We start from the raw sequence: 24737 nt of genomic DNA, 5'->3' as shown, positions 1-24737 counted from the left end.
TACTGTGTGAAATGAGGCACCGGTTTTGTAGGGCCTAATGCAGTTCTGGAAATAAGAATGGTTCTAAGTGATATTAAACCTCATTGCGCACTGGGTAATGAATTATTAGCTTCTGACAAGAGCCAATATCAATTTAGCGGAAGCGACCAGAATTTGCAGGCCACAGTATAGAAAATTATCATCATTCTCCTTCTCTGGCTTTCAGTTGAGTTGAAGAAAAGCACTAGGCAGCCTGAGGGTCGTGACGATTAGACATGCCTTCCAGAGACAAATATAGGCTGTCATCTGCACGTTACAGACTGCGAGGACAGGCTGAAGAAGCGTTTGGAGCTGAGTACTAGTAGTAAATATTGAGGTAATCTGCTTCCCCAGAAACATAACTTTCAGAAGTAAGGTGATGAAAATGCTGAGTCGTCAGTAATAAAATCTCATTGTTGACAGTCTTTACCAGAAATAACACTGGAGCACCATGAAAAAAAGGTATTTTTCTTAACTGCAAATGCTTAATTCTAGAACACTTAGAAAACTGGTCTGTAATTCTCTCTTTTCAAGCAGTTTCTTTGCCTGAAGGAGTAATAGCAGTGTATATCTGTCAGTATACATCTGCATTGTCTTTCACCAGTATATCGTGCACACATGCAGAGTTAGAGAAAAGAGAAGACTCTAGAAATAAGACTATTTTGAAAGCATAATGTTAAGTCTACGAGAGAATCCAGATTGAATCACACTGATGCTGTATGCAGTTTCGTTCAAAGTCGTCCTTTGCGATCCTTCTTCAGAGGTTGTCCTGCTAATAACGCAAAGATTTGAGTTACTGTTCGATCATGAAGTTGCATTTGGGCCGCTGTTGAATGAGTCCCCAGTTCCCACAGAGGAAGGGGATGCCTGGCTCCAGTTCTAGCCAGACTGTCATGCATTCAGCTGGAAGTGAATCAATCAAAGTTCAGGCAGGTTTGCTAAACTTAAGTCATCATTCTGGAGAGGGTTTCCAAAGGTGTGCTTCCGTAAAGTACACATTGGTTTGGAAATTCAGCTCCAAGACCCTCTTTGCTTTCTCCTATCAAGATTATTGTCTAAGAAATTCCTTTGTTGAGCCTCCAAGGAGAGTCATAAATGGAAAATCTGTATTACTTAGTGGAAATTTTCTTTGGGTATTGGTAGCATAAATGAAGAGAACCATATATTCTTTCAGGTATGTCAGGGGCTGAGCAATTTCTGCATTCAGAAATTTATAAACAGCTCTTAAAGAATATATGATTCTGTGAATACTCATCAGTATAATTTTGAAGTATGAAGGATAAGGATAAAAATTGGAAAAAATTAGGTAGATAAAAGAGGCATATTGGGTAATAAGCAAGGAACTATTAAATATATACATATATATTTGTACATACGTGTGTATGTAAATATACACACACATACACATTCCTTTAAGGAGTGAACACTATTGCATATCTTGTTTTCATATGTAAAATCCATAAGCTTCCTTTCACATTAAAATATTCTAGAGAAGTGAGCATATTAGAGTCAAAAAATAAATGATATATATATATATATTATGAGAACAAGAAAATGAAAATAACTGAAACATGATTTTCCATTTTCTTCAAATTCCACCTTGAATTGTTTGTTTTTGCTTGATCCATTTACAGTCTCCAGTCCTTCTCAAAACAGTTAAAATGGTCACAATACAATTTTTAATGCCTTTGTTTTGTTTGCTCTTTGGGACGCTTTGCAATTGGCAGTTGCTATAAGGTCAGCAACCCAGTCATTCATAATTATCTTTCTGATGCCTTATTTTTGGGGACTACTATTAAATTTGGCATGTCATTTTTCAGCAAAGGAGGTGACATTTTATTTCTGTAAGATCAAGCAATAATTCATTTCATGTGGGGGAAGCAATATTTCCTGTATGGCTTAGAAAATGTATGGCTACCTGTCTTCTGCTTCTTGACCACACTGTAAACAATGTAAAAGGGAGTTTTGATCTGCTGCTGCTTCTTCTTTTTTTAAAAACCCTATTAAGTTATATTCTGCGCTATTCACTTTAAACATATTATCTCTAATCCTTAAACAATCTGAACAAAAAGCTCTTATTGTCTTTATTTTCCTGTTAAGGTACCTGTAACTCAGAGGGCTGAGTAATTTGGCCACAATCACAGAGCCAGCAAGGATCCCAGGGCGTTAGATGACTCCTTTCCTTTCCTTCCTTGGTAAACTATTCAAATGAGGTAGATTATTCAATTTAGAGACATCTTCCTTCACAAATCCAATAACCAAAGTAAACCAGAAAAGGAGACAACAGATTTTATAGGCTATAATATTCTCAAGGACAGGAAGTATGGCTTTTATTTCTTTTGTAGTGGTTGGGAGTACATAGACTACCTGGGCTTAAACAGTCACTGTGCCTTTTACTAGCTCTTTAAAAGCAACAGGTTACTAACCTCTCTGAGGCTCAGTTCACTCATCTATACTTTGGGGAAAAATAGTATCTATTTCATTGTGCAGATTAAGTAGGATAATAAATATAAAGTGCTAAGCACGTTGTCTAGCACATGCAAAGCATCTGTAAATATAAGCTAAGTTTCCACATAATGATAGGTGTTCATTCAATGTTCAACAACAAATAACTGCAATTAAAGTGAGAAAGAGAAAGAACGTGACTTGGACGTAATGCCCAAGAGCCTTATGACTCAGAGTCTTCCCCAGAACAACAGGATCAGCATCACCTGGAAACTTGTCAGAAATGCAAATTCATGGACCCCCCACCCCAGGCATACTGAAGTGGAATCTCTGGGGTAGGGCAGAGAAGCTGTGTGTTAGTTAACACACTTTCTAGAGGATTCTTACGTGTACTAGTGTGAAAATCATTGACCCAGAACTGAGGAAGTGCACTTTTAATCATTTTATATAGTGCCTACCACATAATCAGTGACCATTGTATGAACTAATAAACACTGCTAGTCAGCTATTGAATCCTTAGCTACACCCACTCAGCATCTATTTATAAAGATACTGAGGACTGTGCCTCAGTGGCGGCGATGCTCAGTCACACGTTTGGCCTCAGAATGCAGGGCACATACTATGAATTCAAGAAACACTTTTAACTGATTAATTGGTTTTGCTAAGTTTCTTTTAATTAACTGGCAAATATAATTACTTCGCCACATTTAAAAACATATTAAGCTTATTTCATATTAATCATAGTTTTTTTAGAGAAATCAAAATATAAATTTCAGAGTATTTTTAGATATATAAAAGAATCATATTTTTGTCTCAGAAATATTCTGAGGTTTTTTGGGGAGCTTATTTTTTGTTTGTTTATGTGTTTGGCTCTAAAGAACCATCCTGGGAAGAAAAAGAAGAAGAAAAAAACCCATAGTGAATTGGTTTCATTAAGATGTGTCACACTGCAGACTATCTAAGGAGAATTTGGTAAAATAAGGGCCAATACTTAGAATCTGCAAATCAGCACATGGTATAGAGAACAATTATACAATAATTGTTTTCTTTTTCTCAGAAAATGCACATTAAAGTGCTAATTAAACTTCAGGCACAAAGATCCAGCTTCTAACTTTGCTATAATCATGATTATGATCATTGTCAAGTACTGCTTAGGCACCTATGATGTTGGTGCACTATGATAAGATGTTGCAATTTATTAAAATTATGCAAAATACCTAGAAATAGGGAAGATAATCAGATGTGCACCCTGATTACCATTTTTTCCCCATTTTAAAGTCTTTATTTATATTGTAGAGCAGCGGTGCCATCCTAGAAAGAACAAGGCTATTGTGGTCAAACAGACCTGAGTTACTGTGGATAAGAGTCTAACATCATAGTTATAAAACGCCAGCACGGTGTTGGTTACATAAGATGTGCTCAATGAAAGTTACTATTGTTATTGTCATAGCTATTATTATTATTATGTAACGTGAAGGTACACAAGCAGTTGAAGGAACAACACTGTCACCTCATGCCGACAAGCGAGTAACTGTCTATGTCATCTTCTAGACACATGAAAGGAGGTTGAAACATTTTTTTCTCTCTCCAATTTCTAAACACTCCAAAAATAGAGTGATTATGTTCAAAAAAGCAAACTTTAAAGGAAATAGCCTTTAGAAACCAGAAGAAAAAAACACAGGATGCCAGGCCATCACAACATTGTATAAAATGCTCCTACAACAAACGTTTTAGTTCAGTGGCCAGATATCTTGACTTAAGAGGGCAACGTTTTCATTACAAAGTGATTACAGCTTAACGGAGCCTTCTGTGAGCAAATTAGAAAAAAAGAAGTGAGGAAGATCACGACCTCTACATTTAATTAAACTTCAGGTTGCTAATTCTTCTGCAAGTTGATTAATAAACAGTGTATGCTACCACAATTTCTAAAGTGTGAATATATGTAGTCAGTCATGAAATAATCATACAGACAGGTAAAATAACTTGCTTTATTCTTAAAATAAATGTTGCATCTTAAAGAAAGAGAAGTATTAAGCCTAAATCTACCTTAATTCTTCAAAGATAAGTGAGCCATGGATGTAAGAGCAAAGGTTCTGGCTTCATGAGACAGAACAAGGTTCATTCCTAGCTCCATCACTTACTCCGTGCGGAACTTTGTGCAAGCTACTTAGCTTTTTTGAGAATCAGTTTCTGCATTTGTACTATGGGACTGATAATAGGATGTACTTAGTAGGATTGGTGCAAGGAATAAAGGGAATAATTTTTACATGTGCCTTGCATACAGTAAGTGCTCAATAAATGTTAACTTTCATTATATTCAAGCTACACACTAAATAAATGACTAAGGGCAAACATTCCATTCCTACAAATTCCCCCTTATTGAGGCCTCTTCATCTTAATATTGTTTTGTCCTACTCACAAAGAACAGCTCAACAAATAAAAAAGAATAACAAAGATAAATCTCTTTCAAGAACACAATTATATAAATGTCAAAGGTAAGTTTGCAATAGTTAAGGAATCAATAATTAAAAACTGCAAATGTAGGCTATTAGCTGACTTCAAAAATATTGTCCATTTCCATACAAAGATTTTACATAATCTTTCTACAAATTGTCAGTATCATCCTTGAATTCAAAGTACCCTAATTCTTCCTTTCCTAATGTTCAGAGCCATTTAACATGTTCCTTACCCTCATTTGCTGTATTAGCTCTTTAGGCAGAAATACATGTCTAAAATATCAGAATTTAACATCTGAGAATATTAAACCACATTACTTGAAGAATATTTTACCATACTCCTGTTATGTTTCCATTTTTAAAAAAGAAGAAAAATCAAGACAAATACTTTATTTAGACTTCAAAATTTTTTTTTCTTTTTTTTTTTTTATCAGCTTTGTATGAAGAACATGATAAAAGAACACCTCATCTTTGGGAAAACAGAGAAAGGCAAAAATAGATCATCACTAGCAGAAGCTAAATTACGCAGTGGAGTTGAGCCACTAAGATATAATTGATTCTGCCAGGATAAAAATGGAACAGAACCAAGAGATTATAATGAGAACCATTTTGGTACTAAAGAAGACCCCTTTAACAACGGGCGTGCATTTGAATCCCAGTGTGATCATTATAGGCTCATTTTCCTTGTTCATGTTCCCATGATAAAGGCTTTAAGAGAAGCACTGGCATTTTAAATTGCTCAGTCTTACCAGCTGAAATTCTTTTTCTTTTGCTTTCTTAGGCAAAAGTATTTTCCCATGTTACTAGAAGAATGCTTTGGAGAGTGGCATTGTGAATATACACAGAACAACAGTGAAGGCAGCACCGGAGACTAGGGCATTGACAAGGGAAGAGAAATTACCTGTGGGCATCTGCTCCAAGGTCCCCACTGGGACATGACACATTCATTGGGACACAGAAGAGAGCAGGATTGGGTTTCTCGAGGAATTTCATCCTGGTTGCAGAGGCTGTTATCCACTACTCCACCTTCACTCTCAGCAGCTTTCACACATCTATAAGGCAAGATCATAAGACAGCTCGATTACTTCAGACGGTGGAGAGTCAATTTAAAATAGTTATGATGTATTATAGTTACTTACCCCTCAAAGACAGTTAAACATAAAATAAGCCCAACAGAGAAACCAGGGGAAAAGAAGTTCCCTCTTCACCCAGTCAGCCTTTATGGAGTGATAACTCAGCGCAGAACCCTTTATTTAGCAGAGAACAATGGGAAGACAAAGCCGGAGAGAACAATGGGAGACAACTGTCATCCTTGAGGAACTTTCTATCTAAAGAGACCTACAGTACTTTTACTCAGGTCCAGCATAAAGTGAATTTTCTTTTTATTGTAATAAATCTTGAAGGCTCTCCTTCTCTGAATGAATCCATCACTTTGTGATAGCTAGAGGCTCCACAGTTCCTGTGACTCTTGAGACCTTCCCTAGACTTCTATCTCATATCATCTAAACTTCCCTAATCTTGTGCAACACGATGAAGGTCATGGCAAAGTGATGTGAAAAATAATTGAACATGTTTTTCTTTCAGGTATTTTCTGCATTTTGGTAAGGAATTTTCTTATCAAAAACCAAAGGGCAATGAGCAAGCTTTTTCATGCAGCAACTGAACACGTGGTATAGATGCATACATTATAGTTGCTTGGTCTACTGTGTGTCAGGCTTTGAGATAAGTGATGGTGAAGATGAGATAAATAATCATGCTATTGATTCAATCAAATTAAAACCAAAGTGTTATATACCACTCTATCTCCACCAGAATGGCTTAAATAAAAAACGTGGAAAATATCAAGGGTTGGCAAGAATGTGGAGCCATTGTAACTCTTCTTACTCCACTGGTTGGAGCATAAACTCTTTGGAAAGCTAGTTGGCAGTATCTACTAAAACTAAACAGGTATGTACCACGTAACCCAACAATTCGACTTCTATTTACATATGCAAAAGAAATGTGTTCAAATGTGCACCAAAAAACCCTGACTGAAAATGTTCATAATAGCACTATTCATAATCAACCAACCTAGAAATAGTCAAAATATTTAACAACAGTACAACAGATAAATATATTGTGGTAAATTCATCAAATTAAATGCTATAAAAAAAATGGTGGGAACCCGTGAACTATTGTGACATGAAAGCACATGAGTGAAGCTCACAATATAATGTTGAACAAAAGAAGCTAGACACAAAAGAGTATCTACTGTATGTTTCCACTCCTATAAAGTTAAGAAATAAGCAATTCTCATCTATAGCGTCAGAAGTCAGAATAGTTGTTACCCTTGGGGAATGGTTACTGATTGATTGGGGCTTAGGTAGTCCTGGTAAAATTTTGTTTCTTGGCCTCTGGGCTGCTGGGTGTGTTCACATTGTGAAAATTCATCAAGCTGCATTCCTATGATGTGGGCATTTCTCTGCATTTATATTATATTTCAGTTAGAAGTTTATTTTAAAATTGTTTTCTCAAAAATGTTTAATAAAGAGTTACTACATGCAAGCCTCTTTTGACAGGTGTTGGGGTACATTGTTAATAATGATTCATTTAGTAAATATTTTTGAGGCTTACTATGCACCAGGCCCTGGCTTGGCTGCTAGCGCACAAAACTGAAAAAAAAGACAAAGATCTCTCTTGTTATAAATCTTTTCTTCTAGTGATAAGGATCAAAGCAAAGGTGACAATGACAATGATGATGAGCTAAATGGTGCCATTTGCAGATCTGGTAATTTCACGCACAATACCACAGCCAAGAAATAAGCATTTTAAGAGGGGAGGCTGGAGACCTTTTCATGCTCCCCAAATCATGCTACACTGGAATGAATTATCCTATACATTAGGAGTTCCTTTTATACATACAATAAATTTTAAAAAATTCAAAAACATTAAAAATATTGCAACGCAGTCTATCACCAGGTACAAAATAAAACTAGCTTTATGAGGTGCTAAATAATGAAAAACTATACATTACATAAAGGAGGTTAACCGAGAGTGGTTGAAAGAAGTAAGTAATGCCTTCTAATGTAGGGAGGCATGATATACAGTTATCTACGAACTTTAATTTCTCCTGTGGTGTTAGTCAATAGTGGAAGCAGGGACCATGGGATGGCTTAAATGTCTTTCTCTGGACAAACTTAAAAGGTAGAATTTGCTTTCCTTCTTGTCTGCACACTCTTAGCTGATGTCCTTTTATTATTTCACTGAGAAAGAAGAGGTAAGACTTCTTTCTGATCAATATTGTCCAGTTGAACATACGCATTAGTCTTTTTTCACTCCCAATACAAAAGTAATAGTAAAGGAATTTCTTGCAAAACAAACAATAAACAAACAAAAAAAACACACCAAGGAGGAGGGAAAGGCATTGCCCTACAAGGAGAAATAACATGGAAGATGACAAAGGTAATAAATGCAAAATAAATGGGCTAGTGGTAACCACCTTAGCACCCCAAGAAAGCTAAATACTAAGACTTCAAGGGAAAACAAAGAAAGTAACTCCATTTATACCACAGAACACATGAAATATTTGGGAATCTGCGGCACCAAGTACCTCTTGAAATGTGGATGAAAGTGAGGCTGAAAAACTGGGAGATTTATTGAAAGTGTGTTTAAGAACCACCCAGGCCCTCAGATCCCCTCCCATGATCCACACAGCGAGGTGATGGCTCCTCCCCACCACTGTAGGTTATTGAATGTTTATTATCTGGGGAGGGTCACAAAAAAGGTCTTGGGTTCCTCTTAAGGAACATGTTCCTCTTAAGGATGGGCACATCCTATTGAAAACAAGGGTTTAAGTAAAAGTTAACATACTGAAAAAATTACCACTGAGTAGCTTAAACAATGCTAAGTTATTATCTTATAATTCTGTAGTACAGACATCCAACATGGATCTCACCAGGCTCACTCAGCACTTTGGCACAGCTGCATCCCTTCCTGGAGGCTCTAGAGGAGAGTCCATTTCCTTACCTTTTCCAGGTTCTCGAGACTTCCTTTTCTGGAGTTTCTGACAAGCCCAAGAGTAAAGACTTAAAAAGACTGAAATTTCAGGAATGTTCAAGTGAAAATGCCCCTGAGGTATGCCCTGCATATCCTGCATTATCAGTTTCCCTGCCACTTCTCCCTTCTGTCATCACCTCATTTCTACTTAAATTAATTGCAAAACTGCTCTAAATAAAGCATGTCTATATTTGCTATTGTGGGGGATCAGAATAGGCCACCCCAAAATCTGTCTCTTTGGCTTATTTTTAAGGACAAAAGACTCTGAAAGAAACTTTGACCTTTGCCCTAACCGCCTAAAGAATTCAAGATAAAAGGTCTGTTCCAAGACCTACCACCACAAAGATAACTCTGGGTACGGTAGACTGGGAGGATCCTTGCCAAGCCCATTTTCATTAAAGTTCTCTCTCTCAGGTCACACTGTCTGTAGATCGCCCAGCAAACATGGGTTTATCAAACATTTGCTTTTCCATCTCCATGTAAAATGCCTCCTTCCCCTTTGAAGTCCCAAATCACTACTCCCAACATCCTCCTTTTTCTTTAGCTGAAGATGGTGTTTAAGGTGATGGCTTCAGCCATTTTGGCAAGTTACTCAGATTTCCTGGGTTTCTCCCCTGTATGCATGTTATGAAATTTTGTTTGACTTTCTCCTTTTATTCTGTCTCATGTCAATTTAACTCTCAGACCAGCCAGAAGGACCTAGAGGGTAGAGGAATAGTTCTTTCCCCTTACACTATCTCCACTTCCTTGCCTCCTCTCCTTCTATTATTACTTCTCGAACTTATTTTAATCACACTTTTATTACCATACAGAGAAATCTCTTGTCACCATTCTCAATAGATTCTCCATTACCAAATTCAATGGTCAATTCTCATCTTAGTAGCCTCCCAGAACCATTTGAAACAATTGAAACATTTGAAATAATTGATTATTATTTCTTTCTTGAAAACTCTCTTGTTTATCTTCCCATTGTCTTGGTTTTCCTCCTATTCTACTGGCTCATTCTCAGTCTCATTTGTAGCTTTCTTTCTCTTTGCTCAAATCTGTGAACACTGGAGTTCCCCAGGGCTCAGTTTCTTACATCTTTTCTTATTAATAAATATCAAGTTAATAAGCTGCCAATGCCCAGCTTTATAGCTCCCCTTCTCTCTCTGAAATCAAGATTATAATATCTCAGTTAGAAGCCTAATATTTTCTCAAATTTAATGTGTTCAAAAGCTGACTTTTGATTTTCTCTCTCAAACCTGCTTCTGATCTTCTTCTTCTCCACAAATGCCACCATCATTCCTATGATTTCTCAGGTCATAAAACCTAGCAGTCATCTTTGATGCTTCTCTTTCTTCCACATTCTATAATTACTTCATAAGCAAATCCTGTAGTCTTTACCTTCCAAATATATTCCAAATGTGACCTTCTCACCATCTTCACTATTCCTAAACCCAATGTGACCGTCAACCTCTCTCACCTGGAATTCTGCAATGGCCTTCAAACCCTCATCCCTGCTCCTACTTATATGCCAAATACTATAATACCTTCTCTACATCCAGCAAGGTCCTTTTCAAATCTAAATAAGAGCATCTCATTCCCTCTGTCTCAAGCATTTCATAGCTTCATGTTGCAGTCAGAATAATATCCTTTCACTTTGTTGTAGAAGACGATATGATTTGAGTACTGGCACCATCTATACAGGGCATCTCGTTATAACAAGCCAAGAAGGTTCCTGCTTTGGACATTCCCTCCCCCTTGAATTCTCTTTCGATAGATCTTTACATTCATTGAAGTCTCTCCTCAAATATTTTGGTGACCTATCGCTCCAGAACAGTATCATCCATCACTCCATCCCAATTTTATTTTTCTTCTTGTTATTTCATAGCAAAGACATTACATTATATATTAATTTACATATCTATTTTGTAAGTTCTTTGAAGACAGAAACTTTTTTTCATTTTTTTATCCCCAGTTCCTAGAATAGTGCCTGAGAAGATAAATATTCATAATATTTTTTGAATTAATAAATGATTGTAGTAACAGATGAATCATGAAGATGTCCTACAATTTGGAGATTTTAAGAAAGAGAAAAGATGAACTCTTTCACTCATTCTAACAGCATCCTATTAAGGTCAACAATAATTTGGAATGCAAAATGCTTGGAAAATCTGCTTCACATATTTAAATGTGATCATACACATAAAGTATGTAACACAATGAGAATGTATTAGTTTCCTAGGGATTCCATAACAAAATGGCACAAACTGTGTGGCTTAAACAACAGAAATTGATTTTCTCACAATTCTAGAGGCTATAAGTCTTAGAGCAAAGTATTGGCAGAATTGTTTTCTTCTGAGGTCTGTTTACTTGGCTTGTAGATGGTTGTCTTCTCCCTGTGTCTTCACATGGTCTTTTCCTCTATGTGTGTCTATGTCCTAATCGCCTGTTTTTATAAGGATACCACTCAGATGGAATTAGGGTCCACCCCAGTGACCTCATTTAACATTAAGTATCTCTGTAAAGACCCTGTCTCCAAATACAGCCACATTTTGGGTTAGGACTTCAACACATAAATTGGGGGGGGGGGGCACAGTTCAGCTCATAACAGAGTGAAATTTGGTAGTTGTGCTATTTTTATTATATCAGGCTCTGTAGGTTTGAGCTGAGAAGTAAGACTTAAAGGCCCTTTGGTTCAAGTGTGTTTTTCCTCAATCAAACTGCGACAATTCTGTCAGTAGTAGTTTATTCTCTTAGAGCTTTCCTTTCTCTCCTGAGATTTTGCTTTAATACTGCTAAGAGGCCTGGCTGGGATGAGAATGAAAGAAGCCACTTCTCATTTACATGTTACTTGATAAACTAGATTGGTCTGTCATTTTTCAAAGCCATGAGAGAATAAGACACAGGAGACACAGATTTTGAAGGGAAAGAGGTAGAAGCCCGAAGTTTGTGACAGCCTGAGCACACCAGTCCCCAAGAGAAAGGACAAAGAACAGAAAGAAAGAAAGACAATTTGTCTACTAGTCACTTGCTTGGGTTGGTGATGAGGAGCATCTCCATAATTTTGCCAACAGCTATTTCTTCCAATATGCCTTCCAGTGATTTTGCACATTGGAACTAAGTCTTAGACGTGGTGGGTATATACTGAATTACTGAATAAAGTAAGTTCACTGATGGTGAATAATGATCAACACACATAAGTAGGCTCTGCCTTGGTAACTGACTTCAATCTAACAGTTAACTCAATAGGGAGTTATCTGACTTGGGCACTGTTTGTCCATTTGAAACAGAGCTTCCTAAACCTGGCAAAATGTTACACTACACTCATGCAATTGAATAGTTGACTACTATGTTCTCTTCTTTATTTTACATGCTAATCATTGTTTATCATTAATATTTCAGCTTCTGCCTGTTCCATGTCTAACGTTTATTGCCATTTTCCTCTGGTTAAGGAAATTCTTTTTCTTTCTTCCAAAATCACTTCCAAATAGACCATTTTGAAGAACTCAGGCCTAGTGTTCCTTTGGTTACCACTGCTATATTTACAAAACAAAAATTTTAAACAAGCTCCTTCAGTAGATAACCCAGCATTCACTAAAATCTTTGAGATGTTCTCTTTTTATATTTAAATATGTTGCTACTGTTCATAGGTATTCTCATCCTATAGTTTCCAAGGCTAATAGTGGGGGTTTAAATTGGCCTTTTTAATGTATTGACATCCAAAATTAAGATAACGTCCATTAACTATACTAACCGTAGAGCAAAAAACAGACATGTCAACACTCAAAATCTCCTACTTTGTCAACAGTGATGGCCATGAATCAGTAGAGGGATGCCAACCTGCTCCATGCAGTTGGCTTTCCCACTGAAGTCATCTGCAGGAAACAGTAAGGATTGTGGCTGCATTGCAGAGAGAATCCCACTATACACATGGCAGCTCAGGGCACATAAGCTTCCATGGGTACTTAAAGATGAACAAAAGCCAGAGTATACGGTTTGAAAATCAGGGTGTAACTGTTAAAATACATCAATTCCACTGCCCCATCCCAAACGTCTCCATTTCCACACACCTGATTTTCCTAGATTGCGTTCCTTCTCCACAGGGCAGGGACTTCAGCTCGTTGTGGATTTTGCACGGAGACCAGTGTTCTACAACCCAGGAATACTGATTGCACTCACTGTAACATGGGACTGCCTCATGCACCTGTCAAGAACAGGAAAGGAAGAAAAAAATTATGTGGAACTATCCAAGTCATAGAAAGATAGCGTATCTTTTAGTAATGCCTGCTGAACATAACCTGAAAACAACACTCTGGCCCAAAGAGCCAAATTACATTCCCAAAAAGTAAGATATATTTGGCTTCTCTGAAATTACTGACTTGCCTAAAGAAACATACAGGGGAAATCAACTAAAATATGATGATATGACTTCACAGAAGGAACAAAGGACAGTCATTTCCTACCGCCAAGAATAGGAATTCCATTATCATTTCATTTCCTCAAAGAGCTCACACAGCATCTATTAGATGGTCCAGCTCTCAATTATATTGTATATTGTATTCTCAGATGTACTTTAAGATATCAATTGAAACAAATATATGTAAGGAAAATTTACTCTTGGATATAAGAGGTTCGTAGAATGCATAAGAAAAGTGGTACAATTTGCACCGGAAATTTCTTTTTATGCTCCTAAATGATCAATGCTAACAGGCAATCATTTAGCCTCCTGGGCATTGTGGCTTCATATGAATTTAGCTATTTGTAGGATGCTTTCAGAGCACAGCTAAAACACACACACACACACATACACAAGACAAACACTGCTAAACTGTCAGAGGCTGTGCATGATTACTGAGTGTGAATATTCACAGTTTTATGGTAAAAACAATGAATACAGTAAATGAATTATTTGGTTACTTCCTATGCATTTGTTTGTGATTATATTTTCCTGAAAGCGTATTCCAATGTATAGTGAACTGAGTTTGTCTGCCTCTTTGAGGCTGAGTTTAAAATGCCTGACTCATCGCTAAGGAGCATAGCACTCTTCCCTGGTAAGAAAAAACTGTTCTATTGTGTGGTATGTTACTCCAGATCACAAAGATGGCTCTAGTATAGTATGCTGATGAAGAGTTCTTCAACCTATTGCCAAAACAGTTAATTAATGTTTTTCCTTTTAAATAAGAATTTAAGTCCTTTCCTCCCCTTGCCTTTCTAATTCCATAAAATTGTACATGATGACTAGGCAGTGCTATCCAAACAGAACCATTACTTGCAAGTCCCCGCTAAATGCAAGGGAAAGCACGATGTAATGGGATAATCAGAAAACAAGATTGGAGCACTGTCAGCATGTTAGATGGAAATCAGATGAGAAAAGGTTATTTGTGAGACTACATCTTAGGAATTGCAAATAATGTCGGAAACTACTTTTAACTATGGGGTTCTATTTGGCTCTCTCACACAGAGTGCACACGAATAAGGGAAACCACAAAGTGAAAAATATGTGAGGGCAAAATGAAAGGAGATGGGAAAATAGAAGTGGAAATGGGTGTGAGGAAAGTAAGGAATTAAGTAATAAAAGAATCACATTTCATGCTGTGAATGCTGACAAGATGGAATGAAAGGGTCAGAAGCAGGGCCTACATTAGAATAAGGGAGGTAATAACTTGTAAGGGAGAAAAGTCTTAAACTTATAGGAGAGTAGAGGTAAGAGAAAAATCTATAAAAATGAAAAGACATGACCCTAACAGAACAGACACCAGGAAACTGAGCTGATGACAGCTGCAGGTGTAGCTGACCCAATGGCACCATGGAAATGAAGCTTTCATTGAATTTATGGTTTTGTTCTATAAACTCTTTAATATGTATTAGACAATTTAAAGAAAGGTTTTTGCCTTTCATATGAGATACAAGAAAGTCTGTCAGAGCACTTTGCACTAACAGGACGTGGACAAAAAATTAATTAAAAAAGTAATTTTTCCCACACCTCATGCATGAATCTGAGAGTGGATGGATGGGATCTCGTCTCTGAGATGGACAGATTTTTCTAAAACTGTTGCTACTAAGCAGAGCTTACATATCCACCCTCCCTCCCATATAAAGCTCAGATGGAAAATGAAAAACTGCTTAGTTGTATGTACTGCTGAGACACATTTGAACCGCTGGTCATATATTGGTTTACTATTTTTACTCTTCATGGCTCCAGAGATCCACACCTGTAGCAGAGTAGCTAACCTCAATGACAAGCTATTGGAAGACAGGGAGCAGGTCCATGTAGGAAGACATTAACCCACCTTCTTGACTAACGATGTAAAAAGCAGCACCTTTTAAAGAAGATTCTCCAGACACATGGATTTACTTGATTTTTTTCCCCATATGTGTCTGCCTTTTTTTCGTGGCGGGGAGAAGATTAGCCCTGAGCTAACTACTGCCAATCCTCCTCTTTTTGCTGAGGAAGACTGGCTCTGAGCTAACATCTGTGCCCATTTTCCTCTACTTTATATGTGGGATGCCTGCCACAGCATGGTGTGCCAAGCTGTGCCATGTCCATACCCGGGATCCAAACAGGCCAATCCCAGGGCGCCAAAGCAGAACAAGTGCACTTAACCACCGTGCCACTGGGCTGGCCCTGTGTCTTCCATTTTAATATTGCTTATATCGCCACTTATAGCTGACAAATCCCTACTCTTCCTCAAAAGTCGAAGTAAACACCACCACTTCCACAAGATTTTTCCCATGACTCTAGTCGGCATGTCTTTGGTACTCAGTGACAGTCTCAGTTTTAAGCAGACTTGTAGCTTGATTATAATGTCAGGGTGAACATGTACGGAGCTGAGACAGTGGTAGTGGTTAGCACTACACTGTGGGCTGCTGGGGGAGCAAACACATTCGATAAAATCATCAACTTGACTCCTCCACATGTCTCCTGTTCTCTCATACTACTTTAGGTATTTTTCTCACCTTGTCTTAATGACCGTATGTCTACAGTCACACATCACATTACAACATTTCACTCAATGACAGACTACATATATGACAATGGTCCCATAAGATTAGCAACATATAGCCTAGGTGTGTGGTAGACTATACCATTGAGGTTTATGTAAGCACAATCTATGACGGTCACACAACAAAATCGTCTAACAACATATTTCTTAGAACACACCCTGTCATTAAGTGACACAAGATTGTACTTTGTACCTTAAATAATACTGAGGCAATATGCTCACAGAAACACAATTTGCACTCTCCACACCTAAATGTGCTTCTGGTCCTAACCAAAGCCAGACCTGGACTATCAGTATTTGTTCATGTGACTACTTGAAAAACAACTTGAGTCTTAGGCAGGCAGGGACTAAGTTTCCATGATGTCTTTATTTCACAAGACCTGATGGGGGATGGGGGGGGGTGCTCAATAAGTATTTGTTGAATTGAAACTAATTTTTGAGGGAGCTCAGGTCGCTAAATGGCCTGTACTTAATTCTCTAGCAAAAACAGCTCTACTAAGTGGAACATGTAAGGGATATTTTACAAAGCCCAAAGGACAATAAGAAGAAACAAAAATGAAAACCTTTTCTTTCCATTATGAGGCTTTGGTGAAGAATAACAATCACTATGTCATCAAAATGTGAGGGCTGATGATTTTGTTATGAGAAAGAAAGACTGTCCTTTAAGAATGTGAGAATTGTCTCTTTAGAGTCCTTGTCCATCAGGCAAGGAATCTTACCTAGAAGATCAAAGACACCCACGAGAGACGAAAAGGCAGTAGCATTCAAGAATAAAAATTAACTACCCAGATGTCCAATTTCTTCTCCTGTCAGTCCTTTACATTCTGGCTATTTCATATTGCTATTTACTTGGTGCTTATTATAGTTTTATAATGGAAATGTGTTAAAGCATGGACTTTATCAGGGAATCATATGGAAATGTTCTGAAGGAAAGAAATGAGCCGTGGGAAAGTTAAATGAAAATCATTTCTAAATGGCACAAATTAGGAAGAAAATAACAGGGTTTAATAGGGCCATAGATGCTAAAAAAATGCCACTGAAAAATCCAAATCCTCTGAGAGAGGTAACATTTCATTTTCCTAGTAATGAGTCCTATTTATTACTTCTTCATTGGGGAATTGTGTTTTTATAATTTTGCTAGTTCCAGAGTCATATCATAAACTCATTCATTGAGTCAGTCTTTTAATATTTATTAAATAAGCCTGTGCTCGTTGTAATTGATCAATTTAATTAAATACTGTTTTCTGATATCACTCTCTAACTACAGACTGACTTCCTTGGTATAAACTTGGAAGCTGGGTCTCATTGGGGCTCAGTGGATGTCATTATTGCATATCACTCTTAGAGTTCAAAAGCTCAAATAAAGCAAACAATCCAACAAGAACCACAGTAAAACAAAAACAAAGACAGGAAAATTCATGGCTTCCAATTTTCTGTAGTAATAACTCTTTCCTCCGTGAAGCTGCCAGTCAAGACTCAGGTAAAATCTTCAGGCTTGAGACCTCCAAGTTGGGTACTGTGGCCACTTAGTAGAACTTGGAAATCAGTTCAAAGGTCAGTCCAGGACCAGCGGTCCCTGCAAGTCACAGCCAGGGTCTGTCCCATTGGAATGTGAGAGGAATTGATCTCCAGAAGTGGTAAGATCAATAAAGCATTATGGGTTCCCTTCTCCTCAAGTGTTGTGAGTCCCAAGCCAGCCCTGATGGCCTAGTAGTTAAAGCTCAGCATGCTCTGTTCTGGCAGCCTGGGTTCAGTTCCCGGGTGTGGAACCACACCACTTGTCTGTCAGTAGCCATGCTGTGGTGGCAGCTCACATAGAAGAACTAGAAGGACTTACAACTAGAATATACAACTATGTGCTGGGATTTTGGGGAGGAAAAAAAAAAGTGAAGAAGATTGGCAACAAATGTTACCTCAGGTGACTCTTTCCTAGCAAAAAAAAAAAAAAAATGTTGTGAGCCCTTAACGTAAGATGTACAAATTTGCCTCTGATCATGTCTAGGATCCTCATCTCTTAATTCAAAGAACTTTCCTCTCAGCCCCTCTCTACTTGTTTATGCTTCCTCTCTTTCCTCCTCCAGGGCTCATGCTTTTCCTTCAGAAATGTCCTCTGGGCTATGCCCTCCCTCAACTTACCAAATTCTGCTGCATTTTCTTATTCAATCAGCAACTAAGTTATGCTCTCCTCCGTTATGACTTGTCTGACTGACTGGGGAGTATCACATTTACACAAATCACCTTTTGCTTCCATTTTTGTTAATCATGTATTTATATCTGTTTGTATACAATGAATATATGCACATTGTCCTCATACAATGGCACCCACATGCTTTACAATGTGTCCATCAATAGTCCCTGGTCATGAGTGATACCAAAATAATGTTGTGTAGAACTTTATAGCTTATATAAGATATTCTATATTTTAGGTCTCAATCATTACAATCATTTGAATTAGACGAGGTTGGTATGATCCCTATTTACAGTTAAAAATAACTACAATTTGAAGAAGCAATGTTAGTCATTTATGGCTTATAAACGGCTATGCTGGTACTCAAATGAGATTATTTGAGAATCCCACTCTGATGATGCCAATAGTGCACAGGCTCTGCCTGTTTAGCTTGTCCAGGCACATCACCATGCTCTGAGAATATCTTTCCACGGATGAAGAGAATGCTAATATTTGTAAATTCCTGAAAAAGAAAAACCAAGATCAGGATTTTCAAAGATGTCTATATGTAGATGATGCTTATTACTTTATACAGAAAAAAAATATTGTCTAAACAACTCATCCCTACTCTTCGGGTATAGGGTCTCCTTTCACAATTTCAAAAATCAAAAAAGCGTCTCAGAAAACTAACATCCAAGTGCAAAGTAAGAGCCGGCCTATGTCTTTTAGATGGTTGCACGTCTTTGTGTGAAGACTGTGGCTTGAACAATATCCACAAATGTTTTTAAATTGGTATCTGTGGAAAAATCATTGTTTCTCATTTTGTGCTATAAGTTGCTCAACTGGGCAGCATTTGGAGTCAGGTTTTTCTGGCGATCTGGAGTCCAGTGATCCATACTCAGGTGTACGTGTAATTGTCAGTTTTAGCCCACATGCTCAAGTCTGAGGCCTGGCTGCCCTCCTCTTCCAGGATGTTTTGACACACTATCTTCTTTAGCTATACAGCAACTGAAAAGACTTCCTCAGAATGCCCTGAGCTTAACGTCATGCCTGGTGTGTGAGATTAACCATTGGCTTTAAATATGCATTATACGTTTTCTTTTCAATTTTGACATTAAAAAATCTAAACATGAACCTAATAATGCAAAGTGAGCTTTATCTGCAAAATTTATTGACAAGTAAATTGTTGAACTTTAAAGCCAAAGGGAAGTTTATTAGAATAATACCTTGGTAGCTAAGTTCCCGATCTCCTAAGAACAGTGGTTTCCGAGCTGGATGTGTAGACCCTGAGACCTGCAGCATTATTGCAAGGGGCCCATGAACACATTCTCAAATCAAACGGCGTCTGTAGTCTCAATGAATCATACAATCTCAAACATGTTGGTACCACCACTTGTCAAATGAAGGCAGGCGATGTGATTAATGAAGTTTTAATTTCATTTGAAAGCACTGATGAATCTGAAATTGCTAGAGAGTTTCTCAATCCATGCTGACTAAGAGCACAAGGTTCACATATCAAAAACTCAGGGAACCCCTGCCTTTACATGTAAAGAAGAGAAGAAATAGCAAAAAAAAGAAAAGAAGAAGAAAAGAAGAGAAGAAAGACTAACAAAGAGGCTATACCCTAAAATCACATGACTGTTTATATTTCGATAAAAGATATGTTGCACAAATAAGTCCTTTTCTAAAAGTAAATATTGAAGAATATTTTTTACTGAGAAGTTCTAAACTCCAGATTTTTTACCTTTTATTTTCTAATGGTATTCGGCACTTAACCCCTTCCCTCCAGCGTGAATATCACTGATGAGCTTTTAAGCACAGAGTCATCAAAATGAAGACCAACATCCATGCACAGCTAAACCATCTCTATCATCCACACAGTCCTACTTTCCTTCCCATGGTAGGGGTGGGGGATGGGTTGAGGGTGGCTACTGAGCCTGAGTAAGAGTCTCCCCAAGCCATACGTGTACTTCCTCCCCTTCCCCATGTTTTCTGCCTCCTTCAAGGATGTCATCCACAGCCCAAACACTACAGAGGGTATTTAATAGAGGAGAGACACAAATCTCTCATCTAAAAGGCCATGATTAAAGCTCAGTTGTCTGTGCTGCTATAGTTTAGATTATTTATAATGGCAAACCAGTAGAAATGCCTTAGGTTTTTTTAACGCATAATATTATTTCCCCTATAGAAGACTTACTTGTCTTATTGTGTGGCATTTCAATGACTATGAAATCTAAACCATAGTCTTAAAGTGAACTGCATGGTAAGGGACAATCAGCAACATAAATTATTGTTGTGCAGATCCTATAAAGTGCATGATATTCTACAGTAAAGCACTGAGCCACACACATACATATGAGCCCTGATTGGACTCCCTCTGTGCCTGGTGTGCGTTACAGAACTAAGGGAGCATATTGACATAGGCAACTTAGGGCAAGCTGAACTATAAGGCCCACACTCTGTACCACAGCTCTATGTAACAATCATAACAAATATAATGAGAGAGGGAAACTCACTGCAGAGTCTGGACTGCCTTCTCCACTACCCTGGGAGATGCCGCCCACTGTCGTGCTGTGTTATGGCAAGAAATCAGATGGGATTTTGTAGACTGCTCACAGCATGCCAGGTACTATTGTCATGGTGGTCCTTTGGATTTTCATAGAACAGATTGCAGTTATCAGTCAAACTGAAATGAAAAAAAGCAATCCCATGCCAACTATGATCGATACTTCCAGAAGACTCTGGAAGACCCGAACTCATAGCCCTTTAGAAAAGAGGTTATGGATGAACCTTGAGAACATTATGTGAAATAAGCCAAGCAACGAAGGACAAATACTGCATGAGTACACTTATATGAGGTATCTTAACTAGACAAACTCATGAAGCAAGAATAGAATGGTTGTTGTCAGGGACTGAGGGAGTGGGAAATGGAGAGATGCTAACCAATGGGTAGAAAATTTCAGTTCTGCAAGATGAATAAGTTCTAGAGATCTGCTCTACACCACTGTGCCTATGGATAACAAATACTGCATTACACACTTAAAAATCTGTTAAGAGGGTAGATCTCATGTTAAGTGTCTTACCACAATAAAATTTTATACAATTTTAAAAAGCAGGCATGTGTCTTAGAGAAAGTTATATTGCATCAAGAAAACCTGATGAGAACACAAAACACTTTTGTCCTTGCTATCTATGAGATATTGCCTAGGAGTCTGGTGCAGATTAGACAGATAGATAGATACATAAATAGATATGTAGATGGATACAGACAGACAGATGGAGTGAGTCTGGGTTCCAGAATATGACCACCAGAAATCAGGTGAGAAAGGAAAGCTTTCTTTCTCTGTTGCAATAGAAAAGAGAGTCTGAAATGGAGATTATTTTGCTGTATGGCAGGTAACAAAAGTTTACAAGTTGTACACATACAGCAATGCTAAAGCAGAGGTGAACAGATAGTTCTCAGAAACCGGTGTCCTAAGGGTAAGTAAATCAGAAGGGAACATGCAACTGTTTGGGGTTTATCAAAAAAGGAAGGAGGAGTTTAGGCCCAAGGCTTGCAATTCATTATGTAAGTGTCAAATGGAAAAGAAGGCTTTGGGGAAAAACCTTTACTTTCCTTATTGGCCTTTGCTGAGAAAGGCTCTTGGGCAGCTCCCACTTATTCTTGCATTTGAGAGCATCTTGTTATCCCTATACTCTAGGATACATGAAACTATCTCTTCACTCAATGAATGCAAGAAGCCTATGGGTGCATGCCTAGGAAATCAATACAGTTTGGATTATAAAAACGTGTTTGTATAAAAAAGCAGTATAATCCAAGTTGCACACTCTTTAGACAGAGAAATCCTGTGCTCCTACTGAATACAAATGCGTAAGGACAAGTAGCCCTAGTTAGGATTAATCTAATATGAACTACTTTGGATAGGAGATGTGTCAAGCAATCAAGTAAACAAACTGAAATCAAAACATAAGTCTTATGAACTGTATACAAGGGCCAGGGTACACACGGGATGAAGCCTGGAAACTGTAGCCAGCTGGGGTAAGTAAATGGGAAAAAGTGATGAGGTAGAATTTTATTTGTATACAATGGAAGCTATGAAAACGTCAGATTCATATCAAGAGAGATATTCCAAACAAAGTTTGGGGAACATAAGTCATCTTGAATGCGAGGGAGATGAAAGTGTGACAGTGCTGAGACAGGCGGAAATGGCGTCTCAGTATGAGGTTATAGTCATGGAATAACGATCATCATAACTGCTATTTTCACAAAGCTCCCAAATAACAAGGAAGAAGAGACATCAACATTTGGTAGTGAAAATGAAAAAGATAACCCAAACATCTGTGCTACTTTTTGGAATCATTTAGGATTAGTACAGACGGTCCCTGACTTACGATGGTTCAATTTAACGATTTTTCGACTTTACAACGGTGAGAAAGCGATATGCATTCCGTAGAAATCATACTTCGAATTTTGAATTTTGGTACTTTCCCTGGATAGTGATGTGCAGTCAGATACTCTCTCCTGATGCTGGGCAGTGGCAGCGACCAGCAGCTCCCACTCAGCCACGTGATCACAGAGTAAAAGATGGATACACTTACAACCATTCTGTCCCCATCCAACCATTCTGTTTTTCACTTTCAGTATAGTATTCAATAAATTACATGAGACATTCAACACTTCATTATAAAATAGGCTTTGTGTGAGATGATTTTGCCCAACTGTAGGCTAACGTCAGTGTTCTGAACACATTTAATGTAGGCAAGGCTAAGCGATAAAGTTCGGTGGATTAGGTGTATTAAATGCATTTCTGCCTTAAGATATTTTCAGCTTACGATGGGCTTATCAAGATGTAAGCCCACTGTAAGTCAAGGAAGATCTGCATATTCTAGAACCTAGCAGCACATTAAAGCTTCCCCTTTTTCACCAAGAGGATTGTGAAGAAAAAGACAAGGCATCAGCTTCCCAAGAGCCCTGAATCCTGAGGAGTTCTGCTAATGAACAGAGCAGCAGAAATTCTAGGGTATTTGCCAAGAAAACTTCTTCCTAACATATTTACCAACTTATTTCATCTTCCGTTGGCTTAGCTGGGATAAATCTGATGCCATGTATGACTTGAAAAGCAATCTAGTCTTTAGAAGGTTTGTTCAGAACTTACCAATATTCACAGTAGGCAAGCACAAAACTGGCTTTCAGGACCACATTTAAAAGGAAAGCCTCGTAATTGGTAAGAAATGCCTTTTCACATGTTTCTTTTCATGCAATGAGAACTCTGGGCCCACCATGCTACATTTCTTAATCATTACCACAAACAAACATTTTCCACTCTGAAATGCATCAGAGTTCTCACGTCACTTATTCCAGTCAATCGGGAAGTTACAGAAAACAGGACAACAGAAGGAGCCATTAAACATGGCCATTATTCTGTCTAGCAAGACCAATTTAAAAAGAAGAAAAACATGAAAATTGCAGTCTGCAATATCCATTCCTAATTTGGCTAATTTCTAATGCTCTTATGATAACAGGCAGGACGGGAGGAGGAGATCACTGTATCTTTTCATGCAAGAAAAAACAGACATAATTATTAATTCCTTATAGTTTGGGACAAAAGAGAAAAATAAAAATAATTATTATAAAATATCCCTAAGGAGACTTTTTGCCCAAAGCTGTTATGTGTTACACACACACTGTGATCCTTTTCCTCTTCTGTAGATGAACGTGTAAGGAAGCAGTTCTCAGGCTGCACTGTGCTGTAATAGTCTTCCTTGTTAAAATACAAGGCCAGCCACAGCACAAAATGGCTTTTTAAAATATGAACTCTTAGTGTGAGTCCTCCCACAAACCTGATGTGTCACGGACAAAGTTAAAGTGAAACATAGAGCCACAAGTGATGTTTTATAACCAAGGATGGCACAGCCTGACCTTTGGAGGAATGAGAGGCAAGATTGATTAGATAATGGAATCCCTGCCATTCACTTACATGGTGATAAATTGGGATCTTGGCTCTGATTTCCACCCTAATTTCATCAGTCAAAGACTCTTATTAGGGACTAATTGAAAGCTGCTGCTTTATGGAATAAAGAGTATTTTGTTGGAAACATTCTTCCTCTGAGGCAGACGCTGAAGAAGAGATAAAGTCTGATATAGACCTTTTTGGCTCTTTGCAAAAATAAAAATAGAAGATGATTGCTGAAATGATAGTTTAAGGCAGACCTTAAACCTGTACCTGACTTCACTTTTAGAAAACTTTATTTTGACCAAAGGAAAGACAGCTGGTGGTAAGGCAGAAGTCACATCTAACAAGAACAAATATTAACTATACACAAGTAATAAACCCATTCCTGGGTACCTGCAAAACTCAACTTATTTGAAAAATTTGACAATGAAGCTCTTAAAATGTGTGACAGAATGATCAATTAACCTGTTTACGTAAAGTAGGCAAGTTTCTACAAACTTGGCCTTGATAAAAAGTTAAAACATAGATACATGTGTGTGTGCAACCAACGACAGCCTTTCTGAGATATTTATCAAGAACTAGGAATTCCAGAAATCATTTTTTCTGCAAACAACCATCCCCCAACCCTACCAAAAAAAAAAAAAAAAAAAAAGAAGAAGAAGAAGAAGAAAAG

The 24737-nt window shown here is 37.8% G+C and overlaps 1 protein-coding gene across 3 annotated transcripts in view; it reads right to left on the bottom strand.

The window, feature by feature from the left end:
* THSD7B (thrombospondin type 1 domain containing 7B) overlaps positions 1-24737 on the bottom strand; it is a 795232-nt gene that overhangs the window by 75466 nt on the left and 695029 nt on the right. For all 3 annotated transcript variants that reach the window (XM_070579625.1, XM_070579626.1, XM_070579627.1), the window contains exons 16-17: positions 13010-13143; positions 5821-5971 (exon numbers count right to left, since the gene is read on the bottom strand). In XM_070579625.1, coding sequence (XP_070435726.1) covers positions 5821-5971; positions 13010-13143 — 285 coding nt within the window. The remainder of the gene's footprint in view (positions 1-5820; positions 5972-13009; positions 13144-24737) is intronic.

The sequence above is a fragment of the Equus przewalskii genome, chromosome 17 (genome assembly GCF_037783145.1).
Source record: "Equus przewalskii isolate Varuska chromosome 17, EquPr2, whole genome shotgun sequence".
NCBI classification, from domain to species: Eukaryota; Metazoa; Chordata; class Mammalia; order Perissodactyla; family Equidae; genus Equus; species Equus przewalskii.
Note: the sequence above shows the minus strand (reverse complement) of the source record. Positions and strands in the feature narration are given on the sequence as shown.